We start from the raw sequence: 13,937 nt of genomic DNA, 5'->3' as shown, positions 1-13,937 counted from the left end.
TATCAGCAATAATTCACCATGAACTGTGATAGCTGCAGTCGTCGGAAGCTCCCGACCAACTTTTTCAGATGGCCGCCACGATGGAATTGCCTCAAGAAGTCAGGGCCCAAAGAAGCTTTCCATGAGTCATGACTCGAGGCTATACATCATGAGTCAACTCTCGAAGCAGTTTTATCTTCCAGTATATAAGGACGCTCATCCACCTTGGTTTCCCATCACACATAACATCCGAAACAAAATGCACTTCCAGAACGTCATGTCAATCGGACTCTTCTACACACTCGCTACCTTACTGCAGCTGTGCATGGCTATGGCTGCACCAGAAGCAGACCCAGCCGCTCAGTTCCCTGGTATTGAATATCGCAACAAAGTCCATATTGATTCAATTTCAATGACACCCAACGTTGAAACCATGCAATCAGAGGTCGATATGCGCGACTCTGGTTACTACGGCAAACGCTCCGCCACACCAAACAACGTACAGCCCGTCAAGGAAGACATGAAGCACCCACACGAAAAGCGCTGGCCACCTGTCTTCAAATGGCGCTGGGAAGTCCTCATGGAGGGTATTGCAGATGGCGACAATGCTTTCCTCAAGAAATAAGCGTTGCGCTGAGTTGAAGCTTCAGATCACCGTGTTGCCCAAGTATGTACGCACGGGTGTGTATCTTGCCGCTAAGTGAGTTCTCGACGCAGTATCGAAGTGTCTCGCCAACGTAACAGGGAGATATCATCTTGTATTCACAATGCGTCATGTGCTGAGATGGAGCGAGCTGGCTAGCTAGATGCTGTAATAGTAAGGTCACATTCAACGAGCCCTGTACCAGAATATTGCTGTAGCCTTCGACTTGTTGCGTGTACTGCTTGTCGTAGTGAATACGATGCCCGTTATTTGTGAGCGCTGCATACCGGAAAAGCAGCACTTCAGAAGGCACGAGGACACGTTGTGAGCACTTTAGAGCAGCAGCGGGTGCTCGTACCTTTCTGCTAGAAGGCAGAATATCTGTATACAGCAATGTCCTGCGCTCTGTCAAGCACATCTGGTTATGCTGAACGATATCTCGCGTCGTGGTGACAGCAGTAGACCCATCCTGTCGCTCTGCAGTCGCAGTCTCGGTACATGTGCTTGGTATGCCAGCCTCGATGTCCTTGAGGAAGTCAATGCTTCCAGATTGCCACAAACGATGACGATACGTGCCATCCTGTGGCGCTTGGAATCCATGATATCCATCTGCATGTAACTCCGTCTCTGGTACCATTTCATTCCAAAACAGGAAATGCTCACCAGGCTGTAGTGCTGTTGTTGGCTGCATCTCAAAAGGCGTCGTTTTCCGCCACAGCTCTAGATGAGACTCAACAGGCGTCTCTGAAATAAATCTCTTGGTTGAGAAGAGGCGCTTGCCTAAATGCGACTGCTTTGATTGCTAGCTCGACATAGGCGGCAAATAGCCATGCTTCGTCATAATAGTCGTGAAGATCTCCTTGCACGGGATTTTACTCCTCAAGCGTGCACAAAGCAGGAAATGGCCACTGAGTCGGCGATGCAATGAATACGTCTCTTCCGGTGGTGGTGCGAGTCGTTCGCGAAGCATCACTGGAATGAATGACTTGACGCGATCCGTCACGGTTTGGTTATGGAAATCATAGAGTGCTTGCGGAGCGTCCAGTGCGAATGGTTCAGCTAGCGTGAGAATGGATGAGATGTGTGCATCGCGCATAGCTGCAGATTCCTCGCCAGTGAGATAACCTAGTTCCACAGAGAGACTGTAGAGCGATGCTTTATCCTTCTTTGCAGCTGCCACAAGGAGCTTGCAGTACTTGTCAATGAAGGTCTTGTCAAAGGACCTGCATGCACCAAAATCAAGCAACTCAATCTGCTTTGACTTTTCGTTGTATAGGAAATTGGTCCAATTGGGATCTGTTTGCATGAAATTGAATTCAACCAGCTCACGCAGACAAAGACGCATAATCTCTGAGCCGAGATAGTCACGCGTTTGCTGGCTGTAGTGTTCGGCTTTTGCAATACCCACACCATGAAGTAATTCAGTTGTGATGACTTGTTGGCCTGAGCACGCATCAATGACACGCGGAATCTTGAACGTCGTATCTTCGCCAACCAGTTGTCTGAAGAGCCTTGTATTCGCTGCTTCTCGAACATAATCGCACTCCCACGCCAGTTCCGTTCGTGCATTCGCAATCGTTTTATCGAGGTAGAGACCTTTTGGCAAGAGTCTAGAAGCGGTCAACAACAAACTCAAATTTTTGAGATCGGAAGAGATGCTGTTGGCAACACCCGGGTACTGTACCTTAACAGCCACTTGCGTTCCATCATGCAACACGGCTTTATGCACTTGTCCAATCGATGCGGCAGCCATGGGAATACCTTCAAATGAGGCAAACTTTTCATTTCGCCAATCAGCACCAAATTCAGCAGCCATGACACGATTCAATTGCCAAGCAGGCATATAATCCGCTGAATCTTGAACGCGCTGTAGGATTTGCTGGATGGGTAGCGGCAGGTTTTCCGATTGAAAGGAAATCATTTGACCGAGTTTGAGAGCAGCACCTCGCATGCGTGAGAGTTTACGGACGAGGAGGTCGATGTTTTTGGAAGACATGAGACCGCCTTGTGTCTCGTTACCGCCAACGAACAAACGTTTTGTGGAGTCTGAGAAGGCATTGAGGGCGAGAGAACTGCCGAGGGTGGTATAGTGATAGAGTCGTGATAGTCTGGATGATGGGACTGCTGAGGACTGTAGAGATGATGGAGTTCGTTCTTGTGTGGGAGGATCGACGTTTGTGTTGCTAGCTGGACTCGTCTGTGACTCTGGCATATACGTCTTGACTGCGTCTGTGGGAAGAGGTGTGCTCGTTTGCACTTCCTCCACAACTGTTGCTTCTTGAGCTTGTGGCACTTCCGTACGCCATGCGATATTGGGTTTAGCGATACCAGTATTCCGCTTGAGCTGATTGAAGCGATCAGCTTGGCCAGCGACCGGTGTATGACGAGCGTGACGCAGCAGGAAGATATCATCCTTGGGTTCTACAGTCTGACTCGCTGCTTGGCCGGCCGACTGTGGAGTCTTTTGTTCCTGCACGATGGGCACGACTGGAACTTGCTCCTTAGCTTCCGCAGAGGTCTTCGTCCTCGCCTGCTTGACATCAGGCACGACAGGTTCTTGAGGAACAGCTTCATTAGTGTGCTGAACAAATGTATCTACTGTCGAGCGTTCATGACCGAGATCTCTCATGACTGTGGAAGCTTTCCAGGCGTCTTGCCTTGCTGCACGCTGCATTGCTGCTGTGCGTGAGAGGACATTAGAGATGACTTGGAGGACTGCTGCTGCGTCACTGAGTCGGGACATGCAAGCTAAGCTAGAGCAGTAGTACAAGTATATATAGCAGCTGGTCAAGAATGGGAGTGTAGCTGGTCAATTAGGTAAAAGAGAGAAGTCATTTGAATTTGGCGCGTGAATTCGGGTCGCGTCCAACAGCAGCAACAGCAGCAGCATCCATATTGTGTCGCATCCAGGAGAGCAGCAGGGGGCCTTTCTTCTCTAGAGTACTGAGTTGGTAATATACAAGGCATAGGCACTGCACGCCTAGACCTCAGATGGCAAAGAAGGCAGCCGGCACACAGACCCGACTGGTGGGCAACGACTATCGCCACCTAGTCCGCCCAAAGACCATCACAAGCAGCAAGCCTGCTACAGCAGGGAGTTTCAAGCGCAAGCAGGATCTCAAGATTACAGGCTTCTTCTCCCAACCTACTGCTGCTGATGGTGCTGGTCAGGGGCAAAAGACATCAACAACAGCGACACGTCTACGAGGAAAACGCAAAGCTGAACAGACGCGTATCCAAGTACAAGACTCCATGACTGGATCTGAATGCGCAAAAGTCGCTCAAATCGCACAGGTACAGCAAGCGAATCAGGCCGCAGTGGCGATTGAGCAAAAAGACGCCTTGAGTGATGCATTCAGCCGTCTCATGTCTCCTTCGAAACGACGAAAGCTTGACATCGATTGCAGTCTACCTGTTGTCCCAGACTCACAAGCTTCGCCTGTATCATGTACACAACTCGATACAGAGGATGGACACATGGCGACGCCGCATACAGCGCATCTTATGGAAATACCGTCGTCTGTCGCGTATGAGCGATACCATGATCGGTTGCTCACAGAGCCAGATACCCCTACACGACCTCAAACACGCTCTTCATTGCCCTCACCTCCGTATTCATTAAATGAGACGGAAACTGGATTGGCTATACCAGAGACACAAATGCTATCGCCATCGCGTCCAGTAATGGCAAACTTGTGTTCATTACAAACGCCGCCCAAGACGACGTTGAGACAAGTATACCAGGATCCAGAGGATGTCTCACCGCCGTCTGGCCAACGTCCTTCGTCTGTGTGTATACAACCTGACGGAGTCCTCAATGAATTGCCAGCAACGTTGGTTGTTACTTCTCAAGCGCGGCGAGCAAGAAGGGCGTTATTGGCCGCTGAGGAGACTGCATCTATTGACACTGTGCTTGATGAACGACGGTTTGAGCAACTGCTCAAAGCAAAGCAAGCGTTGGATGCGTTTGAGAGTGTCTCTGAGACTGGTTCTGTTTTGGAGGATGAGAAGCTCGAAGTACCTGACTCGGAGGCTTCTGATTTGGATGAGCTGGAGTGTCAGCAGAATTCAGAGGCAGGTGAGAGGCAGGGGATGTATGGTCTATTGCCTGAGAGTCTGGTGAATGACTCGTTGCTGGTTGCGTCGTTTCAGCCGCCTTCCTTTGGATCCATGTCACGGACATATACACAGGCACAGGGTCTACATCAGGAGGAGGAGGAGGAGGAGGATGAAGATGAAGAAGAAGAGACGACGGACCGGATCTCTGCCTCGCCCTCTCCTCGGAAACGGGTACGACGAGTCTAGCTAAGCATATAGGTATGTGTATACTACCCCAGAGTTCCGCCAAACTGCACAAAGAACAACACAAAGGGCTACAAAGTTTCACCAAATTGCGGACAAGTAACGACGACGGGCAATGAGAATGGAGGGCAGCAGCATCGACGCAGCATATAGGCGCACAGTCGGCCAGCATCCATCACCAGGAGGCAGCAGCAATACCAACAATAACAACAACAACAACAACGATGGCGCAGGCACACAACACCCGCCCACGCCACCACAACAACAAGGCGATCCAAGCATGAGCGGTGCCGGTGCAGAGGGAGACTTGCAACGCGCATATTGGACACCGGAGCGTGAAGAACTCCTTGCTGAAATCTGTAAAGACCTAAAGAAAACGGGACACTCGCTTCCTGGAAGTTATGGGTTTTCAAGAGAAGCCTGGCAAGTCTGTCATCGCAGATTCGTCGAAGCTGCAGGTGTTGAGTGGTCTATCGCACAGCTAAAGGCTCGATACCAGCGATTGCGCATGGATTACGAGGCTTTTAAACTTCTGAAGGATGCTGTCATCAATGAAGGCGGTGTATGGAATGAAGAGCAACTCCTGCTCGAAGCAAGCGAAGAGGTCAAGCAAATCGTAACAGCGGCAAATAAGAAGGATCGCGTGTACTTCAATGTCCGATTCTCACTGTATCCAACCATGGTGCAGTTGTTTGATCGAGAGTGGGACAGGCAAACGCATCGATGGGTACCACGAGGCAACCCTGCTGCTCAACAAGTCGTTGAGCAACCAGGTGCAAATCCAAATGCATTGCTTGTTTTGACGGAGACTCAGGAACGACGACGCAGGCATCGTTCTAGAGACCGTTCTCGACGAGCAGGACGGAATGCGAGCTTGGTCTCTGCGACGCGTGATCCACTCGAAGCGATATTGGGCCCTCATACTGGGATTGTGCCGCCACCACCACCACCAGCAGCAGCAGCAGCAGCAGCAGCAGCACCTCAGTCACGCATGCAACCGCCTGCAGTGGATCCTGTTGTCAACAACAACTCTGGAAGATCAGGACCTGTCATGACACAAGCAGATCTAGCGGCAGATCATGCTCAACTCACACGCGCTTTTATTGAAGCCAACAAGACTATGCTCCAATCAACCCTCAAGGAGCTCTCTAACTTGACACACCCACGACAAGTTCAACTGGCATTACACAGATTCACGCAACATGCAGCAACGAAGCAGATTCCTGTACGTACACAAATTCTGTGTAAGGAGGTCCTGACGATGGATAGTAATGCTGAGGTGTGGTTGACGTTGCCTGTGGATCAGTACAGGACGTATTTCGATATGAAGTTCAGACAGCGAGGCGTGGATCAGGGCTATACAGAGTAGCGATTGTTGAGATTGTTCTTTGTCGTGTCACTGTGTTCTATAGTGAAGGAGCGAGTGTGCAGCCTGTAGTGTAGTCTGGACTCTGTAGCTGTAGCCCGAGTCTGCTTCAATTTACTTTTTTGACATCACAAGACTCAAACACCAGCACTGGTCCAGCAGGCTCAACCACTCATGGCAGTGAGTACAGTCCTGCGCATCAAGCGCAAACGCACAGACGATCCCGTACAGATCCTCTTGACGCAAGAAGACCAACCTATAGAAACTAGTAGTGTCGCGCATGAGCAAGCTACCAAGAAACGTCGCGTATGGCAGCTTTCGCAGTCGTCTGATCATCGCGGTATCCCGGTACCGCTATCTACAAAGAGGCCGCGGTCGGCAACACTCGAAGAAGGTAGCACAGCAGTTGAACCACCGAGATTCAAAGTACGCAAGCGGAAATCGCAGCTTGGCGAGAGTCGTCAGGAAGATTATAGGCGTGTGCTGGACCTTGAGCGTAGGGAGGAGAGCGTAAAGAATGACAATTCGCTCGAGAAGGCTTCTCTAGCGCCTGACCCGAGGCTAGCTGATATGCTGAGCGATTATCTCGAATCAAGTGCTGCTGCGACGAAAGAGGCAGAATCGGAGGACACGACCATGAAGGAGGAAGACTACGTCTATGACATTTATTACCCTTCTGCTGCTGCTGAAGCTATTGCAGCAGCTCAAGAAGCCATCACCTCAAATTATGGCTTGCTAGAACACTTCAATTGGGATGACCTGGACCAATTGGTTGTAGAGGAAGAGGGCAGTGATCAAGATGGACATGATTCAGAGGACAGCAATGCAGAGAGTTGGATCGGTAATGACTATCCGGATGAGGAAGAGGATGACTGTATGTTCACTTATTACAAATGACATGCTAACGTGCAGCTGACGAGTCTGGCCACATTTACGGCAGCGATGCAGAGGAAGAGTGGGATCGTGATGAATGGCTTGAGGATTGACATCTCAACGGCTTCCGTTTGATCATGCGCACTGGCTCCATCTGCAAACACAATGACACCACGGACCTCCAACATGGGGACTAAACCCTTCTCGAAACGGCAACACGTCTGAACGAGGAGACTGCTAGGAGACGATGTAAAACCCGTTTTGGCAAACTTCTTCCGCATGAACTTTGAGGATGTGATACAACAAATAGCCTCCGTTCGGCACAAACATTGCTCATCTTTCAACGCTTCCCTCGTTCAACCTACTGTACTTTCAAGCTCGACACACGTCGGTCGCGGTTCATTCGCTCGCTATGCAGCATGGAGTGGTCTTGGTGGGTATGTTGGCGGTTCTGCAGCAAGCTGTTGCGCAACCTGTCGACGGCGAGCCCGTCACTTCATTCGCAGTCAAGGTGGTACAACCCAGCATTGCACCGATACCAGTCCTTGAACTCAATCACAAAGAAGGAGCAGCTGCTCAGGCAAAGCCTACTGCGTCCCCAAAAAAGCAACCACAGGTCACCGGGCAGCTACTACCGATGCGTGCACCCGTTCAAGTAGATGGTGTCAAGGCGTACCAGCGTGCTATGGCCAAGTACAATGTCAAGGCAACACTCAAAGAGGCCCGTGCACTCAAACCTGCACTGAAGCTCAACAGCAAAGCATCATCACCCAACTCACTTTCGGGGCAATTCCAAGTAGCTGGATTTGCGGCATCGACTGGATCAGATGATGATTCTAGCTGGTTGACTGAAGTTCAAATTGGTACACCACCAGCGACGTTGATGCTCAATTTCGATTCTGGCTCTTCCGACACATGGGTCATGTCAACAGACTTGCCGGTTCAGGAACGGCAAGGTCAAGTGCTCTATAACCCTGCAAGTTCCAAGACTGCCCTTGCTGCTCCTTCCAACACATGGAATATCAGCTATGCCGACAAATCTGGTGCTTCTGGATTTGTTGGCACAGACACTCTGTATCTTGGTGGTATGCCGATTCGCAATCAAGCAATCCAACGGGCGACGTACGTCTCGAAAGATTTCTTCAGCTCACGCATGGCCAGCGGTCTGCTGGGTCTTGGCTTTTCATCCCTCAATACCGTCAAACCCAATCCCGTTCGCACACCCATGGAAAACTTGATTCGGCAAGGGACCGTGCAGAATCCCATCTTCACAGTTGCTCTCAAAGACTCCAACAGTAACGCCACAGGTCAAGGTGGTCACTTCACGTTTGGCTATATCGATAAAAGCACCTACAAAGGAGAAATCGGGTATGCACCAGTCAACACAAGCCAGGGCTTTTGGGAGGTGAATTGCCCCTACTTCAAGATTGGCCGCAATGGAAACCCACTACCGCGCAGTCAAGTCGCACAACCCATCAACACAATCTCTGGTGCCAAGTCGAAAGCTCTGAGTAGCACTGCACAGTCTTGGTTACGTGCACTCAGTAGCTTGTCAGAGGGCCTTTCTGTCGCGGATGCTGGCGTCATTGCACAACAAGTTCTTTCCTGGGGTGAGCAAAATGCCGCACGCGGGGCTGTGGGCCAAGCAGGTTCAAGTGCCAGGAATCAAGCATCATCTCAAGCGGGCGGGTTTGGTGGATCTCTTGCTTCAACAGCCGCACAGCCAAATCACCCTGCCATCATCGATACGGGCACAACGCTCATGCTGCTTGATGATATGACTCTATTGACCATCTACAACTCTATCCCAGGCGCAAAATTCGACAGTACCATTGGCGGCTATACGATTCCCTGCAATGCGCAAGTTCCTGATACATTTTGGCTGCTAGGCGATCAATTCTATGGCGTGCCAGGGTCTACCATGGCGTTTGCAAAACTCGATGGAGGACGATGCTATGGTGCAATGCAGTCAAGAGGCGATTTCCCAACAGATATCATGGGCGATGCATTCATCAAGAATCAAATGGTTGTGTTTGATCAGAATCCAACGGCGCCTCGACTTGGCTTTGCGTATCGTCCAGATGTTGTATTTCAGGGACAGTAGTCCATGGCGGCGTGTAGCTTGTATACTAATATTTCGTCTACAGTGCAGGCCTGGATTGTAGAACTGCCAGCAATCAAGGAGCCCGGATCGCCGTAGACTGCAACATCACATTGAAAAATCAATCCTATTGCAATTGGCATGCGCATACGCGAAAAGACACTTACTAAATAGAACTCTCTGCTAAGACCGATCATTGCAGAGAAAGGAAAGTAGATCCAGCTACGGTGATGCAACTAACTGCACTTGACATTGTCGTGTATTGGTGTCTTCGAGGTACGTGCCTTCTTTGTCAGTCTTATCGTGAGCAGCGTTTTATTGGGGGTATGCCATTCGGGATGCTGCATGAAAGTATCAATCATGTCGGCGCCATACGTTTGTTTGAATCTGTTGAGGACCTCGTTCAAATCACACTTGCCTTGCTTCAGATTGAGCTTCGCCTCTTGATGAACGCGAGGAATCTGAATGACAGCGATTGGAACCCAACATATACCACGGTTATCAAGCACCGAAGATTCATCGAAAGTGACGAGTGTCACGTCGCACTTGTCGCAATCAAAGTTGAGACACGGATCCGCATCCTTGACTGCCTCTCCAGTGAAGTTTCCCACTAATTCCTTTTCCTGGTTTACTCGATCTGGTGTATTCATTGCCCAAAACGAACAAATTTGTTCGTCCGAGAGGGATTTTGCGTCAGCGTGATATGAGCTCTCACAAACTTCGCGCAATTTGGTGTTGTTGAAAGGCATCCACCGGGCGACCTGGATTTGCCGACATCCGTGCGCGTCTACTGGGAAGCCTGGCAAGATATTGGTCAACAGCAGGAGGAGGGGCCAGAAGATTGCCATTGCAACAGGCGAAGTAATCATCGCGCGTCGAGCTGCGAACATGTGTTGGGTAGACTTGGTTAGGAGTGAAATGGATGATGGCAATCGACTCCTTTTAAGCTTGCACTCGCAATTGAGGTGCTGGAATCCTGCATACGTGGCACTTCTTATAACAGCTGCGCAGCTTCAGCCTGATTGAAATATTGTAAGGCCTTAGGTTCCTTACGTCGCTGCTCCTCCACTTTCACCACTCAAGCGACTATACGTATGTAGTAGGCCTGAGAATGAGATGTGGAAGAGATTAAAGTATGGAAAAGGTAAGAAGAGAGCATATAAAGGAGCTGCCAGCACAGCAAGTCCGGGAGCACGTGCTATGCCATCTGATCGGTGAGGCCTCCGAGCTGATGTGAGGTCGCATCTCACCCTGCGGCCTTACAAATATTGACTCAATTAAGCCGCTGCGTAGACTTTGTGCAGAGCCGAAAGTTTGCGAGCCAAAGATTTGCGAGCCAAATGTATGCGAGCCAAATGTATGCAGCATCTGACCGCACGCATATGTGTTGGTCGACCCCTGAATCTTGCTATCCGACAAGTTGGACTGCGAGCGCTCGCGATTTCAAAATTTTCCTGCCAGCTGAGGAGCCCTAGTTCACAAGGGCTGGGTCATAAGTAACCCGTCAGACCCATTCTACATGGGCCCGTAGTAGTGCTGAGCAAGACCAATGAAAGGAGCCAGGAAGGCAAGCGTTTACTCCTGAGTCATACAGAGTGCAGCTAATCTTGCAAAGCTGCAATTGTCCAGATGCAGCTGTCTGGATCAGCTAAACCATGTCCTTGCCAAGAAGATGCTTGGTTTCCGGTTCTCTCTCTGTTTGTGCCTAAACCCTAACCCTGCTTACCCGGAAACAAAGAGCCACTTTAAGAGCGAGAGCCAGAATGAAGTGGGTGATTTTATGAACGATAGAAGCACAGTAGGACGATTCAAACGCTGCTGTCATATATGTATTTTAACGAAACGCTCTTTCCTAAACCTCATGTCTGGGCATAAAGAGGTAGGCCCCTGATTACTGATACGCACTGCAGCCAACCATGTGACAAGTCATCTGAAACTCACCGCCCTTCTCGACTCCCGACGTCCACGGGTTTTGTGCCCTTGATGTGCGTTCCTTTTAGGCTCTACACACCAACCTTGTGCACGCATGCTAATATGCTGGTCAGACTGCCTTTGTATCGTACATGCAGGCATACTCAAGCTTTCCGATATACTGCCCTGACAAGATGCTTTAGCTCTACTCGAAACAATCGACGCTTCCTCATAGAAGAGCTGCGCCAGCGAGGCCTCGTCAATACTACAACGTCACCTCAGCTTGATCATGTTCTTCAGAATGAGCACATCAAGTTGTACTGCGGTGTAGATCCTACGGCAGCGTCTTTGCATCTAGGTAACTTGCTGACGCTGATGGTGTTGCTGCACTTTCACATTCGCGGGCATGGGGCCATTGCACTTGTTGGTGGCGCTACTGGCCGCGTAGGAGACCCAGCCGGCAAGTCTAGTCAGCGAGATGTCATTGCACAGGAAATCATCGCGGACAATGTCGTCAAAATCAAGACTCAATTGCAGACTTTCCTAGATCGTGGAAGCGAGTATGCCAAGTCTGTCAACCCAGAATTGCCTGTACCAGGCTCAAGTCAGGTTGTCAACAACGCCGAATGGTACGATGGACTGACGTTTATGGAGTTTATGCAGACCGTCGGGCGCAATGTACGTGTCCAACACATGCTTAATCGCGACTCTGTCAAGAACCGCATCTCAAATGCAGCAGGCATGTCTTTTGGAGAGTTCACCTATCAACTCTTACAAGCCTATGACTTTTGGTGTCTCCATCGTGATCGAGGCGTCAGACTTCAAATTGGTGGCAGTGATCAGTACGGCAACATCACTGCTGGGATTGATCTGGTAGGAAGAATGCAACAGCAAGAGCAAACCAAGGTCCAAGAAGTCTTTGGCCTTACAATACCCCTCCTCACCACGCCTACCGGCGAAAAGTTCGGCAAATCAGCTGGGAATGCCATCTGGCTTGATCCGAGCATGACAAGCCCATTCGACTTGTACCAGTTCTTTGTCAAGACGCCAGACTCGCAGGTGCCCATCTACCTCAAGCTGTTTTCGCTGTTGCCTTTAGAGGAGATTGACCGATTGGCTGTGCAGCACGCAGAAGCGCCAGAGAAGCGAGTTGTGCATCATATCTTGGCGCGCGAGATGCTCACTCTCATTCATGGCAAGCAAAGGGCAGATCAGGTCAGCCTTGCCACGCGTCTCTTGTTTCCGGCCGATTTCGCAGACTCAGGAACTGCATCACCGACTGCGAAGCAGATTGTGGAGGCATTTGAAGGAGATGGTCGACTTGTCAAGCTGCCAAGCAAGGATGTCATCGGCAACACAGTCGCTGCTATTCTTCGCGCCACGGGCTCTGCTGAATCCGGCAAAAAGGCCCAAGCTCTTATTGCTGGTGGCGCTGTGACACGCGGTCTCGATGCCATCAAGATCTCAAGCCACAAAGAAGCCATCACCGGCGACTGGCTTCTGGAAGACCGCCTTTTGGTATTGCGCATCGGCAAGTCCAAGTTTGTGCTCGTGCAAGCGATCTAAATCACCATCACGCTTGACCCCACCACATTCTGCTCGGCGACAATGCCAGTCTCTCCTGGGAATTCCAGCTGACTTGAATGTCTGTCTGGTAGAGTTGAGGTGATGATGGCTGTATGATCAGGCATGCCAGCCCAGCTCATCCTGCCAGTTGATTTAACGTTGCAAAGAAGGGTCTTGGCTTACATCACTCAAGGCCGTCAAACGAAATCCCGCTCGTACACCCATGGAAAACTTGATTCGGCAAGGGACTGTGCAAGGTCCCATCTTCACGGTCGCTCTGACGGACTCCCACAGTGTGCAACAGGCCGAGGTGGCCATTTCATGTCTGGCGTTATCGATCAATGCCCTTACAAACAAGGAATAGGGTATGCAGCAGTCCATACGAGCCAGGGCTTTTGAGAGGTGAATTGTCCCTACTTCAAGATTGGCCGCAAAGGAAATCCATTACCGCGCAGTCAAGTCGCACAACCCATCAACACAATCTCTGGTGCCAAGTCAAAAGCTTTGAGTAGCTTTGCACAGTCTTGATTACGTGCCCTCAGTAGCTTGTCAGAGGGCCTTTCTGTCGCGAATGCTGGCGTCATTGCACAACAAGTTTTTTCCTGGGGTGAGCAAAATGCCGCACGCGGGGCTGTGGGCCAAGCAGGTTCGAGTGCCAGGAACCAAGCATCATCTCAAGCGGGCGAGTTGGGTGGATCTCTTGCTACGACAGCCGCACAGCCACGGCCAAATCACCCTGCCATCATTGATACGAGCACGACACTCATGCTGCTCGATGATATGACTCTATTGACCATCTACAACTCTATCCCAGGCGCAAGACTCGACAATACCATCGGTGCTATACAATTCCCTGCAATGCGCAAGTTCCTGATACATTTTGGCTGCTAGGCGATCAATTCTATGGCGTGCCAGGGTCTACCATGGCGTTTGCAAAACTCGATGGAGGACGATGCTATGGTGCAATGCAGTCAAGAGGCGATTTCCCAACAGACATCATGGGCGATGCATTCATCAAGAATCAAATGGTTGTGTTTGATCAGAATCCAACGGCGCCTCGACTTGGCTTTGCGTATCGTCCAGATGTTGTATTTCAGGGACAGTAGTCCATGGCGGCGTGTAGCTTGTATACTAATATTTCGTCTACAGTGCAGGCCTGGATTGTAGAATTGCCAGCAGTCAAGGAGCCCTCATCG

The 13,937-nt window shown here is 50.4% G+C and overlaps 8 protein-coding genes across 8 annotated transcripts; 5 read left to right on the top strand and 3 right to left on the bottom strand.

The window, feature by feature from the left end:
• Positions 1-147: 147 nt before the first annotated feature.
• On the bottom strand, positions 148-1,568 carry BCR37DRAFT_41946 (uncharacterized protein). The gene has a single exon (XM_040872289.1). It carries the CDS (start codon positions 1,311-1,313, stop codon positions 594-596), a length of 720 nt encoding a protein of 239 aa, XP_040724742.1. The 5' UTR covers positions 1,314-1,568; the 3' UTR covers positions 148-593.
• On the bottom strand, positions 1,425-3,428 carry BCR37DRAFT_410158 (ABC1 family-domain-containing protein; the record flags this gene model as incomplete). The annotated part of the gene is made up of 2 exons (XM_040872172.1): positions 2,839-3,428; positions 1,425-2,753 (listed from the first exon to the last, which is right to left on the bottom strand). The coding sequence occupies exons 1-2, from the start codon at positions 2,926-2,928 to the stop codon at positions 1,425-1,427; spliced, it is 1,419 nt and encodes a 472-aa protein (XP_040724741.1). The 5' UTR covers positions 2,929-3,428.
• Positions 3,429-3,613: 185 nt separating this feature from the next.
• On the top strand, positions 3,614-6,293 carry BCR37DRAFT_393239 (uncharacterized protein; the record flags this gene model as incomplete). Its single annotated transcript, XM_040871276.1, has 2 exons — positions 3,614-4,912; positions 5,094-6,293. The coding sequence occupies 2 exons, from the start codon at positions 3,614-3,616 to the stop codon at positions 6,291-6,293; spliced, it is 2,499 nt and encodes an 832-aa protein (XP_040724740.1).
• A 130-nt stretch (positions 6,294-6,423) lies between these two features.
• Positions 6,424-7,426, top strand: BCR37DRAFT_41270 (uncharacterized protein). Its single transcript, XM_040872231.1, has 2 exons — positions 6,424-7,164; positions 7,203-7,426. Exons 1-2 carry the CDS (start codon positions 6,465-6,467, stop codon positions 7,274-7,276), a joined length of 774 nt encoding a protein of 257 aa, XP_040724739.1. The 5' UTR covers positions 6,424-6,464; the 3' UTR covers positions 7,277-7,426.
• Positions 7,427-7,995: 569 nt separating this feature from the next.
• Positions 7,996-9,240, top strand: BCR37DRAFT_336442 (aspartic peptidase domain-containing protein; the record flags this gene model as incomplete). Its single annotated transcript, XM_040867225.1, has 2 exons — positions 7,996-8,625; positions 8,887-9,240. Coding segments are annotated over 2 exons (984 nt in total), but the record flags the coding sequence as incomplete, so codon positions are not given.
• On the bottom strand, positions 9,168-10,516 carry BCR37DRAFT_380171 (uncharacterized protein). The gene has a single exon (XM_040869437.1). It carries the CDS (start codon positions 10,152-10,154, stop codon positions 9,501-9,503), a length of 654 nt encoding a protein of 217 aa, XP_040724737.1. The 5' UTR covers positions 10,155-10,516; the 3' UTR covers positions 9,168-9,500.
• Positions 10,517-11,165: 649 nt separating this feature from the next.
• Positions 11,166-13,014, top strand: BCR37DRAFT_380167 (tyrosine-tRNA ligase). The gene has a single exon (XM_040869436.1). The coding sequence runs from the start codon at positions 11,248-11,250 to the stop codon at positions 12,739-12,741; it is 1,494 nt and encodes a 497-aa protein (XP_040724736.1). The 5' UTR covers positions 11,166-11,247; the 3' UTR covers positions 12,742-13,014.
• BCR37DRAFT_393234 (aspartic peptidase domain-containing protein) lies at positions 12,965-13,908 on the top strand (the record flags this gene model as incomplete). Its single annotated transcript, XM_040871275.1, has 4 exons — positions 12,965-13,034; positions 13,295-13,579; positions 13,633-13,843; positions 13,896-13,908. The coding sequence occupies 4 exons, from the start codon at positions 12,965-12,967 to the stop codon at positions 13,906-13,908; spliced, it is 579 nt and encodes a 192-aa protein (XP_040724735.1).
• Positions 13,909-13,937: the final 29 nt, after the last annotated feature.

Source organism: Protomyces lactucae-debilis (assembly GCF_002105105.1).
Source record: "Protomyces lactucae-debilis strain 12-1054 chromosome Unknown BCR37scaffold_11, whole genome shotgun sequence".
Lineage (NCBI taxonomy): Eukaryota > Fungi > Ascomycota > Taphrinomycetes > Taphrinales > Protomycetaceae > Protomyces > Protomyces lactucae-debilis.
Note: the sequence above shows the minus strand (reverse complement) of the source record. Positions and strands in the feature narration are given on the sequence as shown.

Bases quoted from the DNA above. Each gene is read 5' to 3' on its own strand.
- BCR37DRAFT_41946 (XM_040872289.1), bottom strand. From the start codon at position 1,313: ATGCAGCCAACAACAGCACTACAGCCTGGTGAGCATTTCCTGTTTTGG.
- BCR37DRAFT_41270 (XM_040872231.1), top strand. From the start codon at position 6,465: ATGGCAGTGAGTACAGTCCTGCGCATCAAGCGCAAACGCACAGACGAT. The intron at 7,165-7,202 runs GTATGTTCACTT...GCTAACGTGCAG, and splicing joins GGATGAGGAAGAGGATGACT to CTGACGAGTCTGGCCACATT.
- BCR37DRAFT_380171 (XM_040869437.1), bottom strand. From the start codon at position 10,154: ATGTTCGCAGCTCGACGCGCGATGATTACTTCGCCTGTTGCAATGGCA.
- BCR37DRAFT_380167 (XM_040869436.1), top strand. From the start codon at position 11,248: ATGTGCGTTCCTTTTAGGCTCTACACACCAACCTTGTGCACGCATGCT.